This window comes from Muscardinus avellanarius, assembly GCF_963383645.1.
Source record: "Muscardinus avellanarius genome assembly, chromosome: 8".
NCBI lineage: Eukaryota > Metazoa > Chordata > Mammalia > Rodentia > Gliridae > Muscardinus > Muscardinus avellanarius.
The window spans coordinates 111,377,961-111,396,066 of NC_137794.1; the positions used below are offsets into that span (position 1 = coordinate 111,377,961).

The 18,106-nt window shown below is 45.0% G+C and overlaps 1 protein-coding gene across 6 annotated transcripts in view; it reads left to right on the top strand.

Moving 5' to 3' along the window:
- MAP3K4 (mitogen-activated protein kinase kinase kinase 4) overlaps positions 1 to 18,106 on the top strand; it is a gene marked incomplete at both ends in the record, with an annotated part of 117,138 nt that overhangs the window by 33,380 nt on the left and 65,652 nt on the right. For 4 of the 6 annotated variants that reach the window (XM_080700806.1, XM_080700808.1, XM_080700807.1 and 1 more), the window contains one exon: positions 9,602 to 9,792. In XM_080700806.1, the coding sequence (XP_080556932.1) occupies positions 9,602 to 9,792 (191 nt within the window). Of the gene's footprint in view, positions 1 to 9,601; positions 9,894 to 18,106 lie in introns of all 6 variants that reach the window. The other 2 variants (XM_080700804.1, XM_080700805.1) reach the window with 2 other exon arrangements.

Sequence of the window (18,106 nt, forward strand, 5' to 3'; positions counted from 1 at the left end):
AAAGAGAGTGGGTACCTTTTATCGTTCTGAAAAAAAGTTTTTAAATTTAATAAAAGAGTGGTAGAAGGAAATTATAATTCATTCTTTTACTCTAGTGAAAAATTCAAACATTTTTATTGTTTCTTTAAATTCTAATATTTTGTGTGCCCTTGGCGTAATCCCTTTGTTTTTCCTCCTCAGTTTGACAGTTCTTAATTTCCAAATTTCCCTGCCATGCCCCATAGTTCTCTTAAATTCTAAAACAACCAAACTTTTTTTTTTTTTTTTTTCCCCTGTACTGGAGATGAAACCCAGGGGCATTGTACCTTTGAGCTACACACCCAGCCCTATTTTCTTAGTCTTTTTTAACTTTGAAATAGGGTCTCACTGAGTTGTGGAGGGCCTCACTAAGTAGCTGAGGCTGTCCAAGAACTCGATCCTCCCATCTGGGCCTCCCAAATGCTGGGATTACCAGCATGTGCCACCACGCCTGGCCCCTAAACCATCCTTTTGAATGGAACAGTTTTAGTGTATGTTGCTGTCCTCTGAATGGTTTTGGTTGACATTTTATTGTAACTCTATCTGCAGTGCTGCTGGCACAGGGCTGCTCACTGGTGTTGCAGGCACCTCCTGCCCGTGCCCTGCCGCTCTGTCCCCAGAGGATCAGGTGCATCTGAGAAGGGTTTTCAGGAAAGTTGGGTTTTTCTTCTCCCCAATTTATATACACATGATCTGGTATTTATTCTAAAAATATTGGATGAAGATACAGATATATTTGTATATTTTCTAAGAAACCAGATGTAAAAATAAGAAAGCACATAAAAAAATGTCTTATTTCTTATTCCTGTTTTTTTTTTTTTTTTTTTTTTGGTGGTACTGGGGTTCCTGGAAGCCCTTCTACCTCCAGGCTACACTCCCAGACCTATTTTTGTATTTTTATTTCAAAACAAGGTCTCTTAAGCCAGCAAGGCTGGCTTCAAACGTGCGTGGTCCTCCTGTCTCTTGCCACCACGCCCGGCTTTATTCCTCTTTCCCTTTTTAGTTTTTGTTCTTTTTGGAGAGTCCTGGCTAGTCAGAAGTAAAAGATAATTATTCTGAAGTCTTTTAAAACATTGTGTTATGTTTATATAGTTGTATAATATTTTATTTTCTAAAAGACTTCTAAAATATTTTTGTACAGTTTATAATTCTTTTTATTTCTTCTTCTTCTTCTTCTTTTTTTTTTTTTTGGTGGTACTGGGGTTCCTGGAAGCCCTTCTACCTCCGGGATACACTCCCATGGGCTACACTCCCAGACCTATTTTTTTTAACTTTATGTGGAAACAGGGTCTCTTAAGCCAGAGAGGCTGGCTCTGAACCAGCGCGATCCTCCTGTCTCTGCCTCCCAAGCGCGGGGATTACAAGCGTGCGCCACCATGCCCGGCTATAATTCTTTTTATTTCTAATGATGAGTAAAATTTATCCATATGGGTGAATTGTCTCATATGTGTGTGTGTGTGTGTGTGTGTGTGTGTGTGTGTGTGTGTGTGTGTGTTGTGTGTGTTTGCTACCATGCTTTTTTTGTTGTTGTTGTTGTTCTACTTAGTTCAGGACTGATAAAATAGTCTTTGTATAAATCTATGAGTGAAACAAAAGATTAACGAGAAGAAATAAGTCAGGCAGGCTTAGTCTACTCATTTACCTTTGCAAGTCCTGAGCCTGTCCAGAGCATTCCTTCTATAAAACATACCAGCGGGTGCTCATGGCATTATGAAAGCCTACGTCAGGGGTTGTCTGGTCCCATCATTGGAATGGTATACTTATCAAGAGTTTCTCTTAGCTAGGCGTGGTGGCGCAGTTTATAATTCTAGTACTTGGAAGGCTGGGACGGAAGGATCACAGGTTCACGGCCAGCCTCAGCTACTTAATGAGACCATGTTTCTAAATAAAGAATAAGAAATAGGGCTGGAGGTGTAGCTCTGAGGTAGAATGCCACTGGGTTCAACCTCCACTACTGCAAAAAAAAAAAGTTTCTCTTTGTTCTTAAAGTTTTACGTTTATTCTACTTTTTAGCTGTACTTTCATAATTTTGTAGACTGATGTACAGATTTGAGAAATGTGAGTGCAAAAGAGACTGTAGGTTCTACATAAACTAATTTGATATGCTTTGCAAAGTTTCAATATGGATGAGTCACATTCCAAAAGAATTGCCATAAAATTAGGTATAAGAGAGACTGGCAAAGGTTAGAAAGGAAAATCATAAAAATCTCCTCCCCCTCCAAAAAAAAATCACTCCACAAAGCCTTTAAATTTTTAATCTATTTTAAAGAAACAGAAAGTAGAGATTGTAGCAGCTGCAGTCCCTCTGGCCTGCCATGGACTTGGCTCCTCACTTCTATTAGGGGCCGGACTGGGGCTCTCTTCAAAATAGTGCTAAGCTGAAACTCCTTCATGGGTTAAGAGGGAAAATAAAAGCTCAAGGTTTGTATGTGTGGCAGTTATCTATTACAATGTAATAAACCAAACCGAAGCTTAATGGCTGAAAATAAAAGCCCTGCGTTACCTGTCCTGGTATCTAGTGGTCTTCCATGGCTCCGGAAGTGGGGTGCCTGGAGGAGCTGAGGTGGCTGGCGGTGGTGCTGGCTGCGAGCTGGGCCTGGCTAGGCCTGGGCCCAGCTGGCTGCTGCTCGTGGCCTCCCCACCAGTGGCGGGCTCCTCCCATGGCGGGTCTCCCTGGGGCACCCACCATGCTGAGGGAGGTCTCCACAGGGCTCAGGCGCAACTGGCCTAGCACCACTTTTGCTAGGCTCCTTTGGTAAAAGAGCCGCAGGGTCACCCCAAATTTAAGAAGGGCTGACGATGTAAGGAAGTGAATACCAGGAGGCCAGTTCATCAAAGGCCACCAGAGTAACAGCGACCATACCGTATTTCAACTTTTTATTTGCACGTTTTATTTTTAATATTTATTACACACAGATGTGTGTCCATTTACTTTTATTGGTACATGGTGATGCATCATCATGGGGACAGGATGGCAGAGGCATACAGGCACACATCACTGAGCCCAGGTCTCACCCACCCCTTCTGCTGGGCTTAGTCACTGACTTTGGTATTTTGTGCAGGGACATCTTGCGCCTTCGGGAGTTTCCCTCTTCCCCCTCATCCCCTTCAGTTAGGTCTTTACTCACCCAAGGTTTCTCCTTCGTTGAGACACATCTATATTTAATTAACTGGTCAACCACAGATCCTGGTGACATTGGATCAGAAGACTTCTACTAAGTGAAAAATGTTTGTAAGAACACATACCAACTTGATTAAAATTTGAAACCTCTTTCTTACTCATAGGTGTTTGGATGTAGGGATTTGAGTCCATGTAAACCTGACTCCAGAACCACTGTTGCTTACACCGCACCCCGCAGTTGTCATTTTCTTTCTTTCTGTTGGCACTGGGAATTGAACCTGGAGACTTTGTTCCGTGGAGCTGTACCCTCAGCCTTGTTTTGAAATCAGCTCTCACTAGGTAGCTGAGGGTCTCTCTAAATTGCCGAGGCTGGCCTAGAACCTGTGATCCTCCTGTCTCAGCCTCCCAAGTGCTATGATTACAGTGTGCATCACAGTGCCCAGCTCCCATGGCTACTATTTTTGTCAGCAGATCGTCAAGTCAGCACTTAGTGTTACAGTATTGCATAAGGAACAGTATTGCCAGAAATCACTCTTGAGTCTTGCAACCTTTAAAAAAATATTCTAAAAGTAAAAATTGTACTTAATGAAATTTGGAAAATGATTAAATCGAAATATCAAAGGTAGATCTTAATTACTTAATTCAGTAAATGGTTGTTGAGCCGATAATCTGCACCAGGGACTGCTGTGTGCCCTGGAGGAGCAGGGCTCAGGACTTATCCTGGGAAGCTTCATTTGTAGTTGGGGAGAAATGAAGAAAGACACAGCTTTTATTTATTTATTTGTTTTATTTATTTATTTATTTATTGGTGGTATTGAGGATGGAACCCTTTTACCTCCGGGCTATTCTCCCAGACCTATTTTATATTTTATTTGGAAACAGAGTCTCTTAAGCCAGCGAGGCTGGCTTTGAACCTGCAGGATCCTCCTGTTTCCGCCTCCCAAGCACGGGGATTACAAGCATTCGCCATCACGCCCAACTAAGACACATGCTTTTAAAAGTCTGCTTTTTGTGCTTACTTCAGCAGCACCTGTACTAAAAGTCTGCTTTTGTTTAAAAAAGATGAATTTTGGTTAAACAAGAAATCTGAGTGTTTATGCTGAGAAATAAGATCACTGAGATCACAGACCCTGTGCCCAGTAGAGGTGCAAATGTTACATAGTGAGTGCTGGGTTTGACAGTTCACCTGCAGGTTAGCTGGTAAGCGTCCAGCTGTAGGCTGATAGTCAAGATCTACTTATCAGAAAATTGGCTCTTGAAATGGGAATCAACCATATACCCTGAAACTTAGCATAGCTCTCTTTGATTTATTGTGTAGACCCCCATCTCCGTCTAATTACTAAGTAATGAGTAAGTTAGGAAGTGGAGGCAAAAGAGACGACATCATACAGGCGAGTTCATTCGTTCGTTCGTTCATTCCTTCCTTCTTTCCTTTTTTTCTGTGCTGGGGATGGAACCCAGGGGCTTTTCTACCTCTGGGCTATACTCTTTTTCTGTGCTGGGGATGGAACCCAGGGGCTTTTCTACCTCCGGGCTATACTCTGAGCCCTATTTTCTATTTTATTTGGAAAGAAGCGTCTCACTAAGTTGCTGAGAACCTCACTAAGTAGCTGAGGCTGCCTTTGAACCTGTGCAGTCCTTCTGTCTCAGCCTCCCAGAGGCGGGGATTACAAGCGTGCGCCACCACACCTGGTGAGTACTGTACTTTAACTCTCAAGTCTTATATTCCAATGTGATGTATGATTACAATGCACCAAAAAAAAAAAAAGTGAATAGAATCTGGGCGTGGTGGCACACGCTTGTAATCCCAGCATTCAGGAGGCCGAGACAGGAGGATTGCTGTTTGTAGACAGCCTCAGTTACTACTTAGTGAGGCCCTCTGCAACTTAGTGAAACCATTTCAAAATAAAGAATAAAGAATGGGGCAGGAGGTAGAATACCCCTGGGTTCCATCCCCAGACCCGCCAAAAAAAACAAAAAAAGTGAATAGAGCTGGGCGTGGTGGTGCACGCTTGTAATCCCTGCCCTTGGGAGGCAGAGACAGGAGGTTCGTGCAGGTTCAAAGCCAGCCGCGCTGGCTTAAGAGACCCTGTTTCCGAATAAAAAGTATAAAATAGGTCTGGGAGTGTAGCCTGGAGGTAGAAGGGTTTCTAGGAACCTCAGTACCACACACACACACACACACACACACACACACACACACAAAAAAAAAAAAAAGTGAATAGATTACCGTTTATTTCCAAGGTTAATGAAGAACTTTCAGTGAGGGCATGAAGGATGTGCAGGGCTTTTGCAGGACCATGAGTGTGTTTAATTTATCTAATCCAACTTCATTTTACAGATGAGCCATTTCAAACACAATTGTGGCTTGCCTCGTGTGTCAGAGCAGAACTATTTAATCCCAAATTACTTGAATTTTTGTGTTGTTTTTCATTAAAATGGTATACAGACCTCTGGATTGAGTTTAGGACATACTTTTGTGCGACCAGATTCTAGCATAAGGTAAGAAGCACTTAGCAGGGTTTAGGTCAGAAGTGAACATAGCTTTATGTGACCATCAGAAGGTGGGTGCAGAAAGGCATTTCACATTCGTACATCTTAAACCAGGCATACTTTCCTTTCTTCATTCAAATAATTGGTATCATGTAAACACTCTGAGCCAGTCAGCTGACCACATGAGCTCATTGTGCCGGAGCTATTACAAAATGGGGCTTGGAGTGCTTTTGGTTAATTGAAATGATGCAAACGCTTGAACTGACCACAGTGTTTATTTTCCTAGGTTATATGCATATATTTAAAAAAAACTTGCTTGCTATCTCCCCTATTATATATTACTTCTAAGCTAATGCTTAGAAGTTAGTTTTATCTGGCTACTTTGGGGATTTTTTTCTCTTTATCACTGATTTTCAGTGGTTTGTTTTTGAAATACACAATTAAAAAACCTGACCTTTTTTTTTTTTTTGGTACTGGGGATGGAACCCTTCTACCTCTGGGCTACACTCCCAGACCTATTTTATACTTTTATTTGGAAACAGGGTCTCTTTAGGCCAGCGAGGGTGTCTTCAAACCTGCGCAATCCTCCTGTTTCAGCCTCCCAAGCGCGGGGATTACAGGTGTACGTCACCATGCCCGGCCAGTTTTTTTTTTGTTTTGTTTTTTTTAACTAGTTCAGCTGAGTTTACTGAGCTTGCTGGATTTGTGAGTTTATGCTTTTTTTATGTTTAGGTATTCTTTTTTCTTTCTTTCTGTGCCTTCCTTCTCTAGTGTTGGGCTCTGGGAGCACGTATGTTAGACTGCTTACTGTCCCAAGAGTGCTGAGGCTCTGCCTTCCTTCTCCAGCCTTCGTCTCTGATTCGTTCTGGGACTTGCCGTTGCTGTGAAGACCAGGCGCATCCTCTTGGCGCTCTGATCTGAAGGTGCTCCAGCCAGAGTTGTTTTCCTCTCTCTAAGTCCATTGAGTCATTTCTGGTCGGTCGGCTTTCATCTTGTTTGATTTTTGATAGGATGGCAGACATTATACATTTTTATTGAATGTTTGACTTTTAAAAAATTGTTTCAAATGATGTTGGTCTTTGTTCTGACATGTAATTAAGTAACTAAGTCCCTTGGATGGACTGTAAAGCAGTAACATTTCCAACCAGGGCGAATGCCATCTTGATTCAGTTAAGCAAGCCCTAAGAAAGTAGGAAGTGCATAGCTTACCCATCGTGTAATGCCTGCCCTAGAACTCACGTTAATTATGACATATGAGTGGCTGACAGCACCTTATGACATTTTTTCCTAACTCATTTTCGTGATGCATAATGCGTAAGGAAATTTCGCATAAGGATGAAATGTGTTGTGTTTTGTCTTATTTTACCATGTAGTTGATGATAGTACTCATCTCCATTTCACTGCGATTCTTTGATGTTTGCTATTAGGGTAAATAACTTGGAAGTGCATTGAAGTCAGCAATGGTTTATTGTGTCCATGTGGAGCTGTAAAGACTAAGATGGCTTTTTGTCTTATACTAGCTGGCAGGTTGAAAGACAGATTGTCAGCTTCTGCAGATATTACAAGTGCTCTTCTACTTATGGTTGGAGGAGTTAGCCAACTGAATTTTTCCCTGTGCGGGATAATCATTTGTCCAAGTTGGAGGATAGTACAGCATAAATCCCTTCCTATTCCCCTGAATTACTGTCTTCATAAGAGCTGTCTTTTGTTTATTATGTATTTGTGTATTTATTTATTTATTTATTTTGCGGTACTAGGGATGGAACTCAGGGGCATTCTCCCTCCGAGCGACACCCCCAGCCGTATTTTGTATTCTCTGAGACAGGGTCTCACTGAGTTGAAAATGGCCTCACTTAGTAGTAGCTGAGGCTGTCCTTGAGCCGCGATCCTCCTGTCTCAGCCTCCCAAATGCTACGATTACAAGTGTGAGCCACCACCCCGGGCCTTAGGTGTGCTTTCTTAAACCCCTTACCTGCTTAAGTCACAGCATGCATTTCCATTTTAATGATCTGTAGATCATTTTCCTGATGTATAGACCAGGCAAGGGTACTTATCTTTTAAAGTCAGTTTGCTTGTCTCTTTTTAAAACAGCTGTTCTCAGGTTGGGGACTTGCTATTTATATCACTGAGATTTCATATTGTTAGTCATTGTTCAAAAAACGCCGCTTCTCTCTTGCACGTTACTTGAACTTACTCATCTGCATGGTACTGCTGGATGGATGCTAGTAAAGCAGACTCTTCTACAGTTTGCACAACCCTTACTTTATTTTTTTTTAATTAAAAAGGCTTCACACACCGGGCGTGGTGGCACACGCTTGTAATTCCCGCGCTTGGGAGGCTGAGACAGGAGGTTCACACAGGTTCGAAGCCAGCCTCAGCTACTTAGTGAGGCTCTCAGCAACTTAGTGAGACCCTGTTTCAAAATAGAATATAAAATAGGTCTGGGAGTGTAGCCTGAAGGTTGAAAGCCTCTGGGTTCCACCCCCAGTACCACCAAAAAAAAAAAAAAAAAAAAAAGACTTCACAACTGAATTTCCTGAAACTTTTCAGAATGTAGACCTTAGGAATAATAAAGGAGACTCCTTAGTGGTCCTAGGAAGATTCAGAAAGATTCAGAAGTTCGTTCGTTATCTACCCGGGAGGTGAGGGCTTGGCGTTGGTCCCAAATTCACATTCCTTTTATTACAGAGGCATATTCTGAAGACATTGTTGTTTGCTATTTCATATCTCACTCCATTTTTCTAGTGTTCCCTGCTCTCTGGCTTTGATGTACTTAACTGACCAAATGTTTGTCCTGTAGTTCCTAGTGATTTCTGTTCCAGTGTATGAAATGTGTTATTGTGGGAAAGCACTAAGTATTTGTGAGTGGGGTGTTGGTGATAGAAAAATAATAAAATGCGGTCTTTCCTTACCATCCATTTTAAGCATATAGTGGGGAAATTAAGTAAAAACGAAACCTAATCCAAGATATAAAAGATGTTAAAATGGTCCCTCGTCCTGTACGCGCCGTGCACAGCTCTGTTAGCACGGAGCCAGTGTATTTGTAAAGAGTATTCATTATGAGATGTACTCTGATGATGCACATTTGTAAAGAGCTCCATGACTGATTCCTCTGGTTTGCTGCTTTAGAATTGTATTTGCTCTCAGTTCGTATGATTAAATTTTATTTTGCTAGTTTTATAAAAAAATAGAACTTTATCAAAATAGCCATTATTTGGGAAAATAGGGAGGGATGGAGAATCGACAGGCAGTGTTTTCAGAGAACAACTTACCGAGGAATTGCATTTTGAAGGTGAAGAGAAATGACTTCCTACTTCTTCTTCCACAGCATCCTTTGTCCCACATCCCCACCAAGCTCTGTCTTGCATTGTGCTTTTTTCTCCAGTTTTTTGTTGTGTTAGGATACATGTAACATGAGATTTGCTCTACTAGCCATTTTAAGCGACTTGTTGTGATACCTGGGCTGGAGTTACAGTAGAGAACTGAGACTGAGCTGCTGCACCGCGGCGGTGCTCCGTGTGCTGCTTCCTGCGTTGGAGTGAGCGTGGCTCTGCCCTTGAAGAGGAAGCGGGCTCAGAAGTTCAGGGCAGGGCCAGGCTTGCCCGCTCATCAGTTAAGCTTGGCAGTAGCTAGCACACAAGGCACTTTTTAGTTCTGTCTGATCTTTCCCCCTTTATTGTTAGTTTTTAGTTTTAAGCTTCATTGAAGCTGGAAAGAGTTCTGTGCACGTCAGAAATGGTCTGTCGGTGGTACCCAGGTTGTGCTCCTATTCAGGGTGAGAGCAGCAGCAGTCAGTTGCTTCTCCCTTTGAGGGAAAGGAACGCTCTCCTGTGAGTGTCCAAAGGAAACATGGGGAAGAATGACGAAGCGGAGGAGACTTAGACGTGCAGAAGTTGTGCAGAGCCCTCTAAAGACGCGCGTTGCGCTGTGTGCGCTACTCAGTGCCTCTCTACTTGCTGTCTCTCACAGGCAAGAGTGCACGTTGGGAGATTCAGCTTGCAAGAGTCCTGAATCCGATCCAGAGGACTTTTCTGATGAAACACATACAGAAAACCTGTACAGCACCTCTCCCCCCAGCACACCTCGGCAGATGAAACGAATGTCAGCCAAACACCAGAGGAATAACGTAGGGAGGCCTGCCAGCCGGTCTAGTTTGAAAGGTGAGTCTCCTGCTAGAAGGACAGATGCGAACAGGCATGGTGGTTCAAGTACAGACTATGTGACATGTCGCTGTTGGTTGAGTTTTCCGACAGTAAGGTTAGTAATTCCTTTCATTTATTTTTTAATATATTTTTATTGGTGCATTGTAGTCATACATCTTAATGGAATAAAAAACTTGTGGAGATAAACATACACACATCACCCAATTAGCCCTTATCCAATCCCCATCCCATTCCCTCCCCTCCCTCCTTCCCATGCTTGATGTAGTGATTGACATGTTTAAGTACATCATGTGCTTTGAAGATTTCCCATCTCCAACTCCCATCCCCTCAGACAGGTCACCTTAACTGCTCCTCTCTAGGGTCCCTTCTTCAACTAGAGTTTCTCCTATTACCTATTTCTCCCTAGGTTTTGCATATTAGGGAAAGCATCTGATTTCTTATTTTTTGTGACATTACCCTGTAGATGCTATGATTTTGTTCTCCTTTATGGCTGGGTAAAATTCCATTGTGTACACATCCATAGTTTTGCAATCCATTCATCTGGCTGGTTCCATAGCTTGCGAATGATGAATTGTACAGCTATGAACATAGATACTCGTGCACTGGTTTGGTAGTTTGGTTTTCATTTATTTTGGTAGATACCCATAGTTGGTATTGCTGGGTCATGTGGTAAGTTCATTTACATTCTTCTGAGGATTTTCCATACTGTTTTTCAAAGTGGTTGCATTAATTTGCAGTCCCACCAATAATGTATTAGAGTTTCTACTACTCCACATCTGATCAATTACAGTTTATCTCTTCCTTGGAAGTCCTTTTATTTTCCACACTGATTCTCATTTGCTGAAATCCTGACAGCCAGAAGATGAGTGACGAGATGATCCACTCACACCCAATTTTTTAATAGAGGTCACTTGGATCTGGAAATCGGCTGAGAGATGGGATGAGGCATCAGCAGCTTCAAGTGCTTCCTGACTGCATGATTGCAGGGGGCCCGCTGGCCCTTTGCTGTGCAGCAGGCCCCAGCCCCGGCCTCGTCCCTGGGCAGGCCCTGTTCTGGGTCTTGCCATTCGGCAGGCCCCGGTCCTGGCCTCAGTCTCTGGTCCCGGCCTTTCCGCTCAGCAGGCTTCATTTCTAGCCTCACTGGCCCCAATCCCGGTCTCGCTGTGCTGCAGGCCCTGGTCCCCGGCACTGTGGGCAGGGTGTCTCCAGAGGTTCTCATTTGTCTTCCATATTTTTTTTTCTTTTTTAATAGGAGAAAACAGTATGTGTCTTTTGCAAAAGCTGGGAGCCCAAATACCTAGCAGCAATGAATTTTGTCTTCCTTCCGAAGGCGGAGGTCCACAGCCTCACCATGGAGAGCGGGATCTGCTGCTCCAAGTGCACCACGGTCCCCAGCACTGTGTAGAGAGTGCGGTGGCCGTGAGCACCCAGGCCTCCTGGGACAAGTAACATGGCAGGCCTAGCCATGCGGGGCTCCCTCCAATGTGCCCCAAACTTTTTTCTTACATAGTATGTTGTCCAGAATTCCTGAGCATGTGGGGCAGGAGTAGTCTACTTTTGGGGGAGATTTGTTCAAAAGTTCAAGGTGGATTGTATCTATCTGCCCACCCAAATACTGGCCGCCACCACCGCCATCTTGGTCCCCTCTTCTCCTTTTCATTTTAAATTTAATTTTAATGCTGCTTTTAAATGTTTTATGTGAAGCTTTATTACCACTAGTCATATTGCTAATAAAGGAGACACTCATCCAGGCATAGAAAGCTTTGTCCTGAGTTGTGACTGAAGTCAGTGATGTGGAGATGTGCAAGAGGCCAGGTGTTTCCCAGTACACCCCCAAGATGGCTATGATTACGATAGATGGCACCCTTTTCATTTTTAGGCTCAGGTTTCTAGATTCGGTGTGTCTGGACAGAGCCAGGTGTTCGTGGTGATTCCCTAGCCAGCCTGAGATCTCCGCTGTCTTCTGGGGACCGCAGTGCTGCCATCTGGGTGTTGGGCTGTCTCTTGCCAAGGAGCCACTGGTGGTACCCTTCACCTTGTATCCATAGATCCCTTTTTGACACCAAAGCTTGTCGGGCAACCTGCCTCTAGCAGCTGAGAGTATGGCTCTTTCTGCTTCTTACCCTGACTGCTTTTCTTCTGAGGTAGGTGAGTTGGGTCATGCTGAAGTCCTGCCTCCTTGTGTTTTCTGTGGGACCTGGAATCTTAGGTCCCTGAAACATTAGGGGTTTTAGAATTTTCCTATTAAATCTAGCAAACCACTTGCCTAAAACAGATCCCGCAGCTTCCGGGAACTCATCCACATATCACCAGTCGAATCTGATCTATTCATTATCTCACCTTAGAAATGTCTCCCTGTTGGCCTCAGGCTCACCTCTCTCCTTTCCTCAGTGGGCTCTTTCTCTCCCTGTGGTCCTTTCTGCTCCATACAGGTTTCTCAGTACATGGCTCTCTCATGGCTGTAGGTTGGCTTGTTTACTCTGCGTCCCTGCTGGAGCCCTTCCTAAAGAAGGGAGGTGAGCGAGCGTGGCGCCGTTATAGTTCTGCTCGAGTGACTTCGTAGCTAAGGAGGATTGCCCAGGCTGCCAAGAGTCTTTTCACAAACATGATTTTTTCTTTCCACAGAAGGTGATTTTTAAACTTTCTTTTAAAACTCTGTTTGAAGTAGGATATTAGCTACTTTACTCCTGTGGAAACTAGCTTGCCATTATGATTTGTCATCTTGAAAATCAATCCTTGTTCATTTTCTCAAAGACATTTCTCAGCTGCCTACATGTAAGATAGTGAAGTGGCGTACACTGACTAGGTACTCGTTAGTAAATGGGCTCTGTGTGGTAAAGTGAGGTGATGCCAGCAGCACATCCTCTTTTCCCTTCACTTGTTGGCCCATACTGCTGTAGAACAGGAGTTGAGAGCACGATTCCCTATTTCATAGATTGAGGGACTGAGGCCTAGGGTTTAAAGCAAGGCCAGGCGGCTTGCAAGAGCAGTGGACTGTTTTTACCACTACTTCTCATGGTACGCAGTGTGGACTCGTCCCTCGCACAGGCAGCTGGGAGTGAGCTTGTCTGAAGGCTGTTCCTGAGTGGACTTTCCAGTCTGTAAGCAGTCAGTCAGATTGCCAGTTACTAGGTGTTGGCCGAGCTCCTGCTGTTCTGGGCCATGTGAGAGATGGAGGGAAGAAGGGAGGCTGTCTCTTCTTTTTCTCAGCTTCATTTTTTTTGTGTGTGTGGTACTGGGGATGGAACCCAGGGGCATTTGACCTCTGAGCTACACCCCAAGCCCTATATTTTATTCTTTATTATGACATAGGGCCTCGCTAAGTTGCGAAGGGCCTCACTAAGAAGCTGAGGCTGTCCGCGAACTGCGATCCCCCTGTCTCAGCCTCCAAGTACTGGGATTACAAGGGTGCAGCACCACATGCGGCTTTCTCAGCTTCTTTTAATTGCTTATTTCATAAAATTATAGAATTTTAGAGCTGGAAGGGGCCCAAGCACTTAAATGCCGACCACTTCTCAGATCAAGAAGCTGGTCCTCCCAGCTGCTTAGATTCATAGTCATCTGATGGCAGACCGAAGCCACTGGGATCCTTAACAACTTCATGCTGTTATTGCAGAAGATCACATGTTTGTTGGAGAAAGTGTACAGTATAGGCGGATCATCTATAGCCCAGTATACAAAAATGACTGGTTTTGTCCTCTAACCTGTAGTTCCTTGGCATATGTCTATTTATGTTGTCATACTATATTGCCTGTAAGAACTGGCTGCTCTTTATTTAATGTTGTGTTAACTTCCTGTGTCACCGGCTGCCGTGTTCTTTGTGGCAGCATCTTCACATCTGTCACTCATTATTGGTGCTTACTAGGTGCTTAGACCTCAAGAGCTCTCTCTTAAATATCATAACGCAGTGACGTGTGAGTCCTGTATTCATTTACAGCTCAGAAGACTGACCCGGAGAGTCTCCAGGCTCGGGCTGTCCTTGTGCAGCCCGCCTGCCGCAGAGGCCTGCCTTGCCCTGCCCTGCCCGCCTGCACAGCCTTGTACTCTCCCTAGCCCTTTTCCTCAGACTTGCTGATAGGTTGGTGTAAAGGATGTCTCTCCACTCCCTCCTTCCTGCCCTGCCTCCCCTCTGTCCTCTCCCTCTCTCTGTCCTGACTCCTCTCCTCACTTGTTCCCTTCACCCCTTCTGTTCTTTCTTGCTTCCCATTCATTCCTTCCATCGAGTCAGACTTTGAGTGACTGTAGGCATGTGCCGCTTCAGATGATGAGTAAGAGCCATGTCCAGTAGGCAGCGCAGGTGGCTCGCCCTGCTTGGTGGGCCAGATGGAGGCTCCCGAGGACGCACACAGGAGGGCATTGAGGAGACCTGCGTCTGGGACCACTTGCGAACAAGTGACGTTTATGCTGTGACCTTCAGGCTGCGTCAGGGGACCACGACTTCATACTAGCATGTGATTCATAATCATATATTGGTCCTTCAGTATTTTGAAGAGCTTCTTAGAGCTAATTGGATTGGTCAGATTTATTTTAAAACTTTCCAAGGAATGTGAATTGGCACATTCTTCCTTTCTCACAGCAACAAGTAAGGCTTTCTGAATCATACTATTAACTTCAGAACTGCAGTCAAAGTTGGACTCATCTGTTTTGTTGTTGTTTCTTGGCACAGCCCCCTTCTTCAGAGGGTGTGGGATGGAAACTGGGAGGAGGGAGATTCTCATGTGTTGGGGTAGGTTGGGGCGGGGCTCCCCTGCAGCTGAGGCCTCTCTTCCTCTTGTGTTCTTGCTGGGGCAGGTGGTCCAGGGCTCTTACTCCTTGGAGGCCATGTGCTGTGGCCTGCTTCATTGTCACGCCAGGAAATGAGCTTGACACAGTGGTCACCCAGGGCAGTGCTAGCCCCGGCATGGAAGATGGAAGAGTGGGAGTCACTGTTAAAGTCACATGAGATGGCCTGATCCTCAGTGGAGCCAGGATGACCTGGAGGGGCCCTGGGGCACCTGTACCCCAACTTGCTGATGTTATTGTGTCTGGCAGCTTTCTTTAGGCGGTGGCCAGATCCACCACCGACATGTTGGGGTGGGCACGCGAAAAGCTGTACCAGGCAGCTTCCCGTCCAGCTCAGAGCTGACCTTGCCCACAGCCTTGGTGGTGCTGGTGGACACAGGGATGATATTCTGGGCAGCCCCACGGCCGTCACGCCAGTTCAGAGGGGTGATTTCCAGTCTTCTGAGCGGCAGTGATTGCGTGGACGGTGGTCATGAGTCCCACAGAACTACAGTTGCTATGGATGGCCAGGGGGCTGACCAGTAGGTGCAGGAGACACTGCTGGTGATCTCGAGGGGTTGTCATACTTCTCCTGCTTCATACCCATCACAAACATGGGGGTGGGTGTCAGCAGGAGGGGCGCGGATGATGAAGGGCACTGTCCTTCAAATGAGACCTGTCTTCTCCGTGGGAGCGAAGACTCCAGAGGACTGCATGGCATATTCAGTACCAGCCTCGCCCCACTTGATGTTGGCAGGAACTCGTGCCTGGGAGACGGAGATGGGCTGTCATTGGTAATAAGCTTCCTGTTCTCTGCCTTGCCATGCCGCTGAACTTGCAGTGGGTGGAATCACACTGGAACATGTAGACCATGGTTTTTTTTTTGGTGTTATTGGGGTTTCTGGAAGCCCTTCTACCTCCGGGCTACACTCCCAGACCTATTTTTATATTTTTTTACTTGGAAACAGGGTCTCTTAAGCTAGACCATGTATTTGAGGTCAGTAAAGGGCTCATTGATTGTGACAATATTCACTTTGCCAAACTTGAAGCAGCCTTGGTAACCAGGTGCTCAATACGCCAAATCCATTCACCCTGGCTCTCACCATGGTGTCTCAGGGATGGGGCTAGCATTGCACTAGAAGATGGGGCTGTCTGTTGAAGGTGGAGGGGCGGAGATCCTGGGCTCATCTCTCTAACAAATAGTCACTGATGATGTTGGCACTCATTCTGCTATCTGTAGGCCCGCAGTACAGCCACGTGCAGCAGTTGTGTGGTGCACATACGGGACAGGCGCAGGTCAGCTCTGCCCCCTGATGTCTGGAGTGTTCGAAGGGGCGGCTTAGTGCGCTGGAAATGTCCTAGCCTGGCTACGCCCCACGTCTGAGCCGTCAGCCCTGTTCCACTTGGTGTGCCGAGTCTCAGACGTCCAGGTCCAGGCGCCTTTGCTCCCTTTGGACCTGGGCTGGAGGTGCTGAGAGCAGGGTGGCACTTCTTTTCCAGGTGGTTTTCCACGTGGTTAGAATGGGTTCTGCTCAGCATCCTGGTGCAGGGGACCGGACTGTTTACATGGCAGCTGGCCTCCCTCAGAGCAAGCGTTTTGAGAGACCGTGGTGGGAGTGGCGAGGCTTCTGCGGCCTCGCTTCTCAGTCGCAGGGTCACCCCGTGGCGTTGTCCTGTCTGCATGGCACTTTTCCACGTGGGGCAAGGGAGGTACTGCCCAGGCAGCAGGACCAGGAGGCGTGCTTCCTTGGATGTCCTGGGAGACTGGCACCTGCCTGTATGTCTTCGTTGGAAAGCTTGGGGCTTTAGTATCTGGTCAGTACCGTCTTTGTTTCCTTCAGCTCCTCTTCCTCAGAAATGCCCCAAACATTGAGAGCATCCCTGAGAGGATGTTGTAGGACATGAAAAGGATCCTGGGGGCATTGTTTGAAGGAGGAGATTGCCCAGTAATACTGTTTCTTAAAAGCAGTAGTAGCCATTGTTACGAACTGCTTAAATGTTGTTAGCATAGGCTCAGAGTAGCTGCTAATACTAAAGATTGACTTTCTGATTGTAAATTCAGATCTTGAGGAAGTTTGTAGATGTAATTATGCATATGTATGATTAGAAAATTGATTCTTTTTGAAGTCATTTGATGGAATGATAGTAATGCTGAGTTCTTGCAGACATTTATCAATATATTGGAATGATAAATATACAAACAGGAGAAATTAAGAGAGAAAACATTGATACTGAGATGAACATCTGTTTAGTAGAAAAGTCTTTGTGTTGTAAAGTTGTGAGGGATGAACAGCGTAAAACAATGTGATGAAGTTTTACAAAACAAAACTGATTTGAAAAGCCTGTAAATTCCAACCAGTGAGCCTAATAACAGTACTTTTCTACCCTATATGCAGGTAGAGAAGGCAATTACTTCCTCTTTAGTTTCTGTCTTTAATCTACTGAAGTTCTAACAGTTAAAATAGTGAGCAGTATCAATTAGAACCAGAGACGATGACAGCTTTCATATAAAGCCTGTGGAATGTCACTTGTCAATCCGAGGAGGAAGAAATCTTTACTATAGTCAGGTGAAGGCTGGTTGTATCTTTGACCTGGCAAATCAACTCTAGAAATAGAGGTTAAAGAAATTCCTGCATATGGACACAAGAATCCTGCAATAGAGGTTAAAGAAATTCCTGCATATGGACACAAGAATCCTGCAAAAAGTCATTGTCAGTCTGTGTGATTTCTGTCAGTAACATGCCAGTGTGTAACCATTGTATAGGAAAGTTTAAACTTTCCCTGAGTGGTTGTCCCTGGGCTGTGAGAGGACTCTGGAGAGGGCACTGAGGTTACAGGCTACAGACAAGGCCGGCATGGCCTGCAGTGTTTTATTTTTTCCTCTTGACGGACTTCAAATGCTGGTAAATAAGTGCAGAACTACACTTCATTCATTGCATTTGTCTGCTTTTGTTTCCCTGGAAATGTTAAAAGCAGTTTTGTTTTGGGAGTATTCACTTCTAAGAGCTGTGAAACATAATAATAACAATGCTGAGATGCTCCGGTGAGGGTGGTTAGCTGCCTACTGTCCCGGGAGATCAGAGAACGTCCTGACTTGGGCACCTGCAGGAAGGCGGTGCTTGGCTTTCCAGGCAGGACCTCATGCTCTGAGGAGCAGCAGCATTTCGTTGTGATATTACTTGACGTTTGCTTTTAGGTAGTGGTAACGCACGACCTAATTTCAGCAATTATTACTTTGAAAAGTGTTGGGACAATAATTAGCCAGATGTAACTGTTTCTTAAAGTCTAAGAGAAAGGTAGCCAACCCATCTTATTCTTCAACTTCTCTTTCTTTTTTATTTTTTAATTTTTTGCGGGTCTGGAGATGTAACCCAGGGGTATTCAACCTCTAAGCTATACCCCCTGCCCTATTTTTCATTCTTTATTTTGAAACGGTCTCACTGAGTTGCAGAGGGCCTCACTAAGTAGCTGAGGCTGTCCATGAACTGCGATCCTCTGGTCTCAGCCTCCCGAATGCTGGGATTACAAGTGTGCACCACCACGCCTGGCA